Here is a 12,009-nt window from a genome sequence, read left to right as displayed (position 1 = left end):
TTTTTGGCTGATCTGTAATTTTCGTAGCTGTATGGAACAGAATATGAATTACTGCTTTATAAAGGTAAGTACAGAATAATGCAGGGTTTGAGATTCAAGTCAACAATTGACTTGGAATCGGTGCTGTTCTCGCCCCAACATTTGATGGAACTACTGTTGCTGAAATGGAGCTGTTAGCTGAGGAGTCAGATTCTCATTGCAAAAAACCCCAAGGGGGTTGAGAAATGAGGAGCAAGTTCCTGGAGTTGGGGGAAACAAAGTTCTTAGTACTGTATGACTCTGGTTTAAATTTTTGGTAGCCAGAACATGTAGCACGTTTGGGCTGGAAGAATTGAAACTGAAGTGGCGTCAGTTGGGCTTTTTTATTTGCTTCCAATTTTGTTCTTGTTCCGCTGCACGTTTATATTGCTAATCGATAGTAACTGTGCAAGAAAGCATGGTACATTATCAGAGTGAGTGGTGTATTTAAATGTTTTCAGATGTTAAGGTAATGATTCCCTTCCTGGTGTCTTTATTGGACTCAACAAGAGTTGCTGATAAAAGAAAGGGCCTTTGTTTTCTTTCAGCGATGTTCTATCTTGAAGTCATTGTGCGTTGTCTTACTGCATGTTGTAATAGCTTATTTGCTGCTTCAGTGTGCGCTTCTCTCAGTGGTTGAGTAGCTCTATTTTAAAGGCGTTGACTGTTTTAAGAAATACTCCAAATAATTTAGCAATTGCCGGCTGCGAAGGGAATGGATTCTTCAAGACAAGAGCTGGGTTCAGGGCGCAGTTAAGAGAGATGGGAGGCCCTATGGGCATGCCCATGGTGCTTGCTCCTTCCTTGCTTCCTCTGTGGCAGGTTTGCTTGGTTTTCTCTAGCATATTTTAATACAAGTATTTTAAAAAATATTTTAAATATAATTTTTAATTAATTTAATATTAATTATTTAACAGTAGCAGACAAATTTGCTTAAATAGGAAAGAATCAAAATCCAAAGGATAACTTCTTCTTTGTTCTTTCCTGAAATGAAACCCTTAAGTTTGCAACAGATCTCTGAAGAGTAAGTAATGGTTTTTTTATGACCACTGGCTTGAGTTGATAGGGGTTCCAGCTGTTAGTAATTACATTGTATATCAACCAATTTTGCCTCAAATTTCACTCTTTTGCATCATACTAAACATCACAGACTCTGTTTATAAACAGAATCCTCTCTCAGCTTCTCTTTGTCCTGGCCAGCAAAAACATAAGGGTTGGATGGATTATTTAATATATATTTCTGTCTGTATATCGGTGATTGACTCCCATAGGAACCCAGCTTTGAGAGTCCAGATATTATTCCAGAATTTGTTAGAAGTTATACCTTCAGATTGATTTCATTGTTTAAATGAATGCTTCACTTTCTCTAGTTGGTGTCCTTTGAAACAGACTGCATAACGTTACCGGCTGTTGCCATTACTGTTACTTGTCGTGTATGTTGGAGTTCCGTGTATTGTATGTTTACGCTTGTGTTACTGTGTATCTGCTGATAAAAGCTGATTGAATTTTGAGTCTTGAATCTGCTTGGGCCTATTTTTTCAGGCTAGATTAAAACATTTCTGACCTGTCAGCTAGGGATAACGTCCTTTCCCTATGGAATGCCTCTTAGCGAGGCTAGATGAAAAAGCATGCAACGTGCCGTGTCTGCTGGTGGCTGCTTTGGCTCAGGAAGGCTCTAGGTATTTAGGTCAGTGGGGCTGTTATGGGTCTCATAGCAGGGATGCGCCTTCCTCACTTCCAGGTGGTGCAACGATGCAGAAGAAAACTGGAATGTAATGCGCTTATGGTTCCTGTCTGGCGTGCTGAAAATGTGATGGAGATCAAGTCTGCAAATCATTTTATGGCCTATTTGCCAACACTTACCACTGTTTTATTTTGCTCTCCCCCCCACAGAGGCGAGCAAACTTGTCATGTCGTATGTAGCTGCTGTGTGCGGAAAAGGGGCAGAGGTTAATCAAGTAAAAGAACAACTTCTGCAGTCAAATCCAGTTCTTGAAGGTAAGAATCTTGCAGAGCACGTAGGTGCGTATTGCCTCTGTGCGTATCAGCATTCCCGCTGAGCTGGTTTGGAAAACTGTATCTGTTGTATTGCTGCTATTTCATGTCCAAAACTGCAGGAGATGCTTTCTGTGAAGGCAGCTACAAGATTTTATTCGGTTTTGGGGAGGTTTTCTTGAGAAGGAAACTGTTTCCCTCGTGAAGGGAGAGCTTACCAAGTTAGGTCATACTGCCCAGCCTCCTTCTGCTGCTGCTCTCAGAGGACGAACCCTTTCTTATCCCTGCCTTGATGATGCTGGACTGTATCAAAAGACTTAACTTCAGTCCAGCCCCTCTGATTCATTTCCTTCCAAATTGTATTATGGTTGTCTCTAGTAAACAAACAAGCTCTGTAAAGCATTATTTTTCTTTTAGAAAAAAAAAAAAAAAAAGGGTGAAGAAATGGATCTTAGCAAAACCTTAAGCCAATCCATATGCATGCCTGTTGGTTCCCGAGACTTATTGTTCCCTGGGTCTGGTGACTCTGTTGGCCCGTCTTCCTGACAACTGCCTTTCCTGCTCTCCCATGAAAGACTTTTTTTTTATTAGTCATTTTAATTCAAAGCTGTTGGCTGCCAGAAACAGGATCTTATTTTTTTCCTGGAGATAGGATATATGATCCTCAAAGCTTGCACTTTTGTCCCATTGTCTAATAATTGCCTTCAGAAGTGCCTTGGTTAGCGTTGACTTATTTAGATCTATTGTGTTGATTCCTGACTTGGTCTTTCCCACAGTTCCTTAAGCTGTTGTGGTGCTGAGACGAATTCTCATGACTGCTGTACAATAATTTTGTATTATGGCCAGATGATAAGCAGTGTTTGCAAGACTGTTGAGTGTCAACATTTTATTTATTGCCTAGCTATCTGTATGTCTGTGTGATGATTTGGAGTCTGTAGGGAGCAAGCACTCTACCAATGAGAACGGAGCGGGGAAAATAGAAAAAAGGGAAGGGAAAGCAAAAGTGGGCCGAGAGCAGTGGTGAACTGGATGGGTGAAATGGGGTCATTGACTGCACACAAAAAAAATGTCAGAGAAGACTTGTAAAGAGAGGATGAAATGTTAAAATTTAAGAATAATAGAAGTGCTGGATAAGCCTTCCTTTGATGATCAGATACGTTCCACTTACAAGCTGAATGGAGGGATTGCGATCATCCATTGTTTGGGATTTACAGAGAAGAGCTGTGTTGCTTTTATCGCTGTTCTGGAAGGCAGATAACAATTGTAGACAAATAGTATGGGAAGTACGGAGGTTTTTCTTGCCAAAGCTAGATTGTTCCCCAGGGACTGCCAAATGTATTGGATTTCTTGTTGGTTTGCGAATCTTTGTTTTAATGCAGGAGGAATAGACTAAGCTTACAGAAGAGTGCCTTATCGCTCTAAGGTGTTATTTGTTCTACTCGGTGCACTGGTAACTGCCTATGTAGCTTTTTGGAAGGTGGGGTACTGAATTATTCCATGAGGCTGCTGAGCAAGCCTGGCTGCTTATATACATTTTAGACAGAAATTAAGCATTTGTGGTTAGATTTATTTGTCTTTGGTTATATAGTTCTGTTTCAGTCGAGCTGCAGTGCAAGAAAATGACATAAATGTTACATATGCATAATTTATCTTATGGGATTATTTTTTTTTTTAACTACAGTTGCTACTGTAAATTAACTTTTAGAAACAATGAGCTTCAGGGAAAACTGAGGAATGTGTCTCGTGCTTTATAATAGAACGTTTGTGCTTGGTTCTGTGCAGTTATAAATGACTTTACTGTTCAGCACTGTGTTTAAGAAAATGCAGCTCAGAGATTTGGTTGTTGAAAAGATGATTTATTGCAGGGCATAAAGATTTTAAAAACAATTCTTTCACTTATCCTGGGCCTTCAGGAGCAACAAACGTTTCCTTTTGGCCTCAGTTCTTTGATCAAGAGTAAGTCTACTCATGCAAGTTTGTTGAAGCCCTACAAGCATGTATTTATTTCTGTCCAAAAAAACATTGACTTGACTTGATCTTTGAAAATATGTATGCTATATAAATAAATACTGGGATAAATAAAGTCTCCTGTTGGAGTAGGAGTGCTATACTTAATAATGTAGGGGACACTCCTCTTTGGCTCCATGTGCTTTGACAATGTGTGAAGTTTAGAGTTGAGTTGTCCTCCAGTCTGAGTTCTGGTCCTGCTGATGTTCTGAGCTGGTGGCTGCCCACCTGAACGTGGCCCTGGGAAGTCTGTTCTTGGAGAGTTTATACTGTCAGAAAACTTGAGCAAAAGAAATTAAACCCAAACTATTCAGCAACCTAATTTAGGTCAGGCTGAGGGGGGAGTGTGTGAAACTTTCACTGTAAGTCAGGCTTCTTTCAGCTGAAGAATATTCAGCCTAAGCTAGGATAAACGTGGTGGAATAGCGTAAATAAATCAGTTTTGAAGCATTGGATAAACTGTCCCATGCAAACAATTTTTAAGTGTCATTCCGTAATTTCTTCAGTTCTGGCCTCCATCTTTTACCACCTTCAGTTCTGGGAACTGAGATGTATTTCTTTCTGTGAATTGAAAAGAAAGAAGTATTTCCTATCTTTAAAGTTATATGGGTAATAACATCTTAAATGTCATTTGAACCCTAAGGATATATGCTCAGTCCAGGTGTGGTTTTGTCTTGGCACCATTTCCCCTTGTATGTTTTTCTTTCACTTTTTTAAACAAAGCAAGTGTTGAGAAGAAACTTGTTTGGATTTCCTTGGGTGTCTTCTCATCTGTGATCACATCTGTCACACTCTGTCTGTCCCCAGGGACTGATACCCATACGCTGAACAGGGCGTTGTTCCCCAGAAGCCTGTGATTCCTTTAAGTATATAAAGAGTCATAGATATTTTAGCATTTAAATATTTTTTTTACTTATCGATTTGGTTGTCATATTTGTTCTTCTCTTTCTCCAGCTTTTGGAAATGCCAAAACGGTGAGGAATGACAACTCCTCTAGATTTGTAAGTATTTTCTGCAAGGCTGGATTTGAATTCCTTTTAGGGGAGTGTGTTGGCTATTTCTGTTTTACCTTGTATCAGCCGGCAAGGCGTCTGTAAGGAGGGAATGAATCATTTGGAGACAACTTTCTTGTAGCTGTTGGCGGTGGTGTTTGGGGCAGGCAGACACCTTCAGCAGCAATCGGTATTTCATTCTGTACACTCAAGCATGTTCCCCTGCCCCAGTGTGTGGGGAGTGCGTTATTAGCAGTCACCCCCCTCTTTTTAAAAGGTGTTTTGCCTGCTTGTCAGGAATCTGGTTGGTTTCTGATGTGGGCATAGACTTCTACTGAGAATCAAAGTAGAGGCTAAAACCAAAACAAAGCAAAAACAAAACAACAAAAAAAATCAAATTAGGATGTGACAGTCTGTGACCGGATGAGAACATAATTACAGCGCAGCTGGATTCTTTTAATTTTCTGGCACTGGTGGCTTTAATGTCAGCAGCCATGTGCCTAGCAACTGGCCTGCTTAGCAAGGCGATCTTCCTGCATGATCTCGTTTTCCATCCATATGTATACATTTTTTTGTTAAAACTGCTACTTTAGGTTCTTACTTTCTTTCTAGGATGTTTACATTTCTGTGCGTTTGCAACTTCAGTTTTCATTTCAACATTTGTAACGTTACTTTTTTGCTTATATTCTTTATAATCATAGTGGTTGAATTCGGGCTTTCTTAGCACAAAACTGAATGTGAAATTCCAGGAATTGACAATTGGATAAAAACAAACCAAAAAAAAAAAAATAGTTGACGCTAGAGCTGGGAGATTCAGAAGTGTGAGTACTCATCCCGGTTTCTCCTGCTAATGTCAGCAGACTGAATGCAGCTCTGTCATTTGCTCACTTGTGCACAGGAGAGCAGTTTTAGTGAGATGTGTAGCGCAGACCACAGAAGAAACCAGTACACTGGGAAAATGGTGTGTTGTGAGTGTAAGAAAATGGATAAAAGGTGGAGAGCAGCTTTTTGTCTCATGGGAGACTCTTCTCCCCTTCCGTTCTGGTTCTCGAGGGTGGTTGATGCTGTTCTGCATGGCTGTGAATGCTCCTTCTGCGGCTGTCGTTGCCCCTGCTTGTGAGCAGAGCAGAGGCTCCTCATCGCAAGGTCAGGGCCAAAATTCGAGGCGTTGTAGAAAATTTTTTGGGGTAGAAAGGGTAGAAAAAATGCAACTATCAGAGATGGCGTGCTACAGAAAGGAGGAGGAGGAGCCAGCGAAGAGGAGAAGAGGTGCTGTTTGTAAACAGAAGTCTTTCCAGGACAAAGTGTGACCAGCTACTATTTTGCCTTTCAAGTCCTTGCTTGTAAACACAAAGCTAAAAATACTTTTGGAAACATCCAGCTGGCCAAGTCCTTAGGAAATTAAAATTTAATTATCTGGTCTAATTCTTTATCTCAGAGATTTGACTCTGCTCAGAATTAATTGCGACCAAAAAAGTACAAGAACTGTCCTGTCTAGCCTGCCTCAGGAGCCAGCAAGGAGAAGAGATTTTAAGCAGAGTCAAGCCAATCTTGACAAAACACCCAGTAAAGCAGAAAGTAGCTTTGAGGGACTCGGTGTAAAGTGCTTGGGTTTTATGTTCTGTAGTTAAAAGAGAAAGAAAAAGAAGAAAACTCTTCCTAAAAGCAGTGAATAAAGAAGCGTAAACACAAGGCTTCTCTTATCAATAGGTTGGTTTTGTCCACTGTTAAGTAAGCACCAGAGGGTGGTGAGATCATTCCTGTGTGTGGCTTGTGGGATTTGGTTGACTTCCTACCAGCAGTTTTTATCTTCCTAAATTTCCTTGCCAAAGTGAGCTGCGCTGCTTTTGCCTTTTCTACACAGTACGGCTCTGTCTGTTTTGTCACTGTTAAATGTAGCTGTGACTCCATTAAGCACTTGTCATCTAAATGAAAATGGTGCAAAGACCAGAGCGGTCTTCTGTGGTGTGGAAAAGTCAAACAGAAGTTAAGGAAGCATGCTGTGCCAGTACGGCTGCAAATGAAATCCGTTTTGTGGTGGCAGTCTGTTAATTGTTGCCTCTGGTCTCCTGAGTTATGAAGGAGAGTTCAGAGGGGAAAATCCGTCACTTTTACAAGCAGACACGCGCTTAGGGACAGGCGCTCCACGGTTTCCAGCAGCAAGCACTGCCAGCCGGTCCCTCGAGCCAAAGCTAGTGGCTGTCCTTCAACTGCCCTGATTCCCGCTCCGAGGAGATCATACACTGAGGAGACACATCTGCATGGAAGATCATTTCTTCCTGCTTTCTTCTGTCAGTAAGCATGGCAATACCTGCACGGCCGTGAGTGGTTGTGGTGGTGGTCGTGGCATTCTAGTGAAAGCTGGTATAACGTGCATTTTCTTCATATAACCTTAGGAACTGAGCAAATTGTTGGGTTGCCTTACAAACCTGATTAAAGCTATTCTCGTGAAAATCTCTGGCTCTGATAGTGCGATTGTCTTGAGAAATTTGAATAATTTTCTGTTTCTCACAATTTGACAAAGTGTATAGTCACTTGCCAGGTTGCTCTTTTAGCCTGTAAAAACCACCGACTAACTTGTTAAGAAATGTCTTAGTCACTGTTTCTTAAACGGAACTTACAGTCTTAAAACATGCTGCTTTCACAGGGAAAATACATGGATATTGAGTTTGACTTCAAGGGGGACCCACTTGGAGGAGTTATAAGCAACTGTGAGTATTGCTTTTGGTTTCAGCATATCGACAGCTTTAAATGTTTTGTTCAGAAAGGAGGATGGTTAAATTGTTGAAAACATCAGCTGTGTTTGTCTAACCAAATCTCTCTGTACTATGTAATAAATTCTGCTTTTTAATTCTGTTATTTTGGTGCTATTCAGCATATGTTGGAGTAAGTGAAAACTGACTTGAAGTAAGCATGAATGGTGAACGTGCTGTGGTGTTTGAAAGATGCTGATAAAGTGTGTGGGTTCGTGCATTGTCCCTGGGGCTGGCAGCAGCTGAGTAAGGGAATCTCAGGCTCTTTTTTGACTCGAGTCCCTGGGGTCAGTTGTATCACTTGATTTGATGGGTCTTGTATTTATGGTAGGTGATGTCTGAGATCGCTGTTCTGTGATTTGTCAGGGTGATAGGAAGTACGCCGGAGGTCACCACCAGGTGGGTATGCTTGCTGGGACTCAGAGCGTTCTGTACTGGTTTTAACATGCCTGGCAGTGGAGGAAAAGGCTTATGCTGCGAGGGGATGGACGGCTGTTGAGTTCAGGGAGGCAGAGGTGGCCTTGGAGGTAGTTCCTTGACATGAAGATGCTGTGATGAAATCCATAGCAATTCAGAAAGTTTAACCAGCTCAGTGTTGGGTAAAAAGAGGCTGTGAACTGAATGCCGGCCCAGGATGCTTTGACTTGCTTTTTTTTTCAAGGGTTTAAATGCAGCTTTAAATAAATTGCTCTTCTGTGCTATATAAAGCTCTGTTTGTTTGGTTTTCTTATTTTTAAAACGGGTTGGAGGGCAGTGAGTGACTATGCTAGGTGTCACTGACCTAGCCTTGACCTCTCTGCCCACGCAGCCAAATTCAACGCTGTTTCTTGAAACTGACTTTTGACTCCATCGGCATTTTACTAGTTGTGAAATAATGAGAATAATCCAAGGTGAAGTGTACTTTCCATATATAGTATAAACATTTTAAAAAACTGTGAAGAATTTTATGCATAAATAAAGGTTTGGGGTTTTTTTTGTAGGCAAACATTTTTTCTGGCCCAGGTCACCTTTTGGAACCGTGCCTGAAGGAACATGATTTTTGTGACAGAGTAGATCTTGACAGTCACAGCAGTCACTATTTAAGTGTTTATGGCTATGTATTAACTTTGACATTTGGCAGTCAACAAAACTAGGGTCCAAATGTACTCAGGGTATTCATCAATAATTAAATGTGAACAAAAAGGTTCTAGCAAGCTAGCTGTGTTTGTTTGTTTGCTTTTATTTCACATTCAAAGTAGATGCATAAAAATGAACCCTCCTTTGTAGAGTGGATATTCAACAGTTTGACTTTGAAAGTACTCTCCTGAGTCATCTAACTAAAATATTATGTCATATATAAAGGGGATCCAAATAGTTACTCTATAGTTTATCTGCTGTATAAATCTTCGCATGTTCTAATTATAACATTATATGTAATTACGATGATGTGATGACATATGTAGTCAAGGGCAGACACATTTTTAGATCTTCCTAAAAGACATCTATTTTAGGCATTCTCCCTGTCTTCTCACAATTAAGAAATATCTAATAGCAAGCAGCTGAATTTAAATTTAAGAATAAAGACCTTATGTATAAACCCTGTTGTGGAAAAGGTGTTACTTGTTGGACTGTGAAGCATCCCACGCTTGACAGGGTATGTCACAGGTGAATACTGAGTTCCTGCAGCTGCCTATTAATATATATCAACTTTGATTTAGTGCTCACAAAATTTGGTAGCCCGCCCATCTCCCTTTGAAGGAGAGTTTGAATTCTGTACAGTTCTAAAGGAAGTTGTCCTGCCTTAGGTCTTTCCCACATGTCTGCAGCATTGCACTGCAACAGAAACGTTTCTGTTGTGAGGCATCACCATTCTGGAGATACCGGTGGCTTAAATTCTTTTACACCACTTAAAATGTACCCTGGTTAGTCAAATTCGGGATTTATTGTCTTAATTCATCAAGTAGGAAGCCAAGTAGTGCTGAAGTTTCCTATCCTTAAAAGGGAAAGTGTGATTACTTTCTGCATAAATATTCTTTAATTTCTGACCATCTGTTGGTTTGGTGTTGATATGATATCCTAATATACGGATTAAAATTTAATAGTTGTATCTGACAAGCTTGATTTCCAAACATCAATGAAGTTAGTGGGCTTTTTGGATCACAGCCTGTGTCACCAAGCTGGATTTCATACTGTGAGTGGCTGGAAGCAGGCATGGTGAACATCCAGTGTACTTTGGTGGCAAGAAGGGTAACGAAGACAAGCTAATAATTTTATCAGACTGGTAAAGATCAGCAGAGACCTGTTAGGCTGAAAGGTCTCGTTTGAAATTATCTGGTCTGTCCTACTCTGAAATGCTATGAAGCTGCGTGAACCACAGAATGTCGGACTGGTCGGGGTCGAAGGTACCTCTGGAGCCCATCTGGTCCCTCCCCTGCCAAAGCAGCGTCACCCAGAGCAGGTCGCACAGAGTCACATCCAGGCGGGATGTGAATGTCTGCAGGGAAGGAGACCCCACAGCCTCTCCGGGCAGCTGTGCCAGGGCTCTGCCACCCTCCAGGGAAAGAAGTTCTGCCTCACGTTCAGATGGAACTTCTTGTGCTGCAGTTTGGGCCCGTGGCCCCTTGTCCTGTCGCTGGGCACCACCAAGAAGAGCCTGGCCCCATCCTTAAACAGAAGTAAACGGAAGGGTGAATCTTTGGAGTAAAACAGAATGGGAATAATAAAATGGAAGGGGTTGCAGTGGAAGGAGTTTGTAATACTGGTTAGGTCAGAACTGGTATGTTGCTAAACTGAAGATAATTTTATGTTTGCGCAGCGTAAAATACATATCGAGTCGTTGCTGTGTGCGTTACATGGCTGCTCCGAGCTTCTGACTGCGCTGATTTCTAAGGCGTTTGACATGTTGCTGTGTCATCCTGGACAGTCATAAAAAGAAATGCGAGAGTGGAAAATTTGAGATAAACGTGATTTATGCAAACTTTAAGTATATTACTTCAGTCAGGATTTTTTTTGCTTTAGGCTAGAAAAGAAAAATTATTTCAGGTAGCATGTGTTGCATTTGTTTGATCTTGCATTGGTGGCAACTGAGGCGTGGGGGTGAGCGGGAGGGTGGAGAAGGCTGGGTAAGCTGAGGTGCGTAAGTAAGCCCTTTTTGTTAGTTTTCTGCAAAGGTCCCAGCTTGTTCTCCTAATGGGCGGGAGATGCTGGAATCCCTGTAGAGTGAGGTGCACGTCCTGGCGCTAGCTAGCAGCCAGCCCACCCATTCAGGGGCTGTCCTCTGCCACGTGTGCGGGGTTAGGAACCCCAAGTGACTCTTGTGAGCATTTCCAAACGCTAAACCCTTGCTGTATTGTCATCTGTGACTGCAGGCATCACATCACTCTTGTAACAAACACCGGTCCCAGCTTACAGGTATGCTGCTGCTTGTCAATGCGTTTACAAACCGGTGAATTGCCTTGACCTTTTCTGTCCCCGAATTGAGGTGTACCTGCGTTTTGTGCCCTCCCGTGGGGTGCTTATGGTTGCTGGCGTTCCAGTGAAGAGTCTTGTTAGCACCTGTGTGCTCAGAGATTTTTTTTTTTTTCTAGAGCACTGGTGAGGAAAAGGCAGTTGGGGTGTGGAGTAATTCACTTGCTTTCACCTGGGTGTAATATTGTGGAAACAAGTTACAGAAACTGTCTATACTATCTGTAGTTTTCCATTTATTGTAACTGCTGTGTTAGTGGGGATGAGAGCAGGAGAAAGGAGAATAGTAGGGTTTTTTCCACCTTTTAATTCCATGTAATTACAGAATAATATGTATTTTATGTAAAAATAGCTATGTTTGTTTTTGAAGTAATAGGTGCTAATTGCAATAGCTTGTGCAGCTCTAAAATATGACTCTCTGTCCACAGATGCTGCATCTGTTTTGTACTGGAGGCAATATTTGTGTGCGTGCTTGGTTTGTTAGTTTTGTGACTGGTTTTGTGTACGCTGTAATTTTATGGTTGAAATGGTTTTGCGTAGTACAGTCCAAAATGTTTCATGCTTGCGGTCGTTCAGACCTTTTCAAAAGTGGGGAACTTGCGGTATCTTTCCCAGAGTATTTGTAAGCCTTAAATTTTCACTTTTCACCTGGAATTTCCTGCTGAAAGATAGCTAGCTTTTAGCATTAGGTGAGCTTTCCTCATCTGCCCGATCCCTTTGGTGATTTAATGATTAACTAGGAGACAGCGGTAATGCAGGTGAAGTACAGGAGATGTGATGCCTGCTTTGGAAAAGCCATT

The 12,009-nt window shown here is 41.4% G+C and overlaps 1 protein-coding gene across 4 annotated transcripts in view; it reads left to right on the top strand.

Moving 5' to 3' along the window:
• MYO1B (myosin IB) overlaps positions 1-12,009 on the top strand; it is a 113,262-nt gene that overhangs the window by 51,615 nt on the left and 49,638 nt on the right. For all 4 annotated transcript variants that reach the window (XM_055811731.1, XM_055811730.1, XM_005241317.4 and 1 more), the window contains exons 5-7: positions 1,912-2,016; positions 4,975-5,021; positions 7,660-7,723. In XM_055811731.1, coding sequence (XP_055667706.1) covers positions 1,912-2,016; positions 4,975-5,021; positions 7,660-7,723 — 216 coding nt within the window. The remainder of the gene's footprint in view (positions 1-1,911; positions 2,017-4,974; positions 5,022-7,659; positions 7,724-12,009) is intronic.

Source organism: Falco peregrinus, chromosome 8, assembly GCF_023634155.1.
Source record: "Falco peregrinus isolate bFalPer1 chromosome 8, bFalPer1.pri, whole genome shotgun sequence".
Classification (NCBI taxonomy): domain Eukaryota; kingdom Metazoa; phylum Chordata; class Aves; order Falconiformes; family Falconidae; genus Falco; species Falco peregrinus.
Note: the sequence above shows the minus strand (reverse complement) of the source record. Positions and strands in the feature narration are given on the sequence as shown.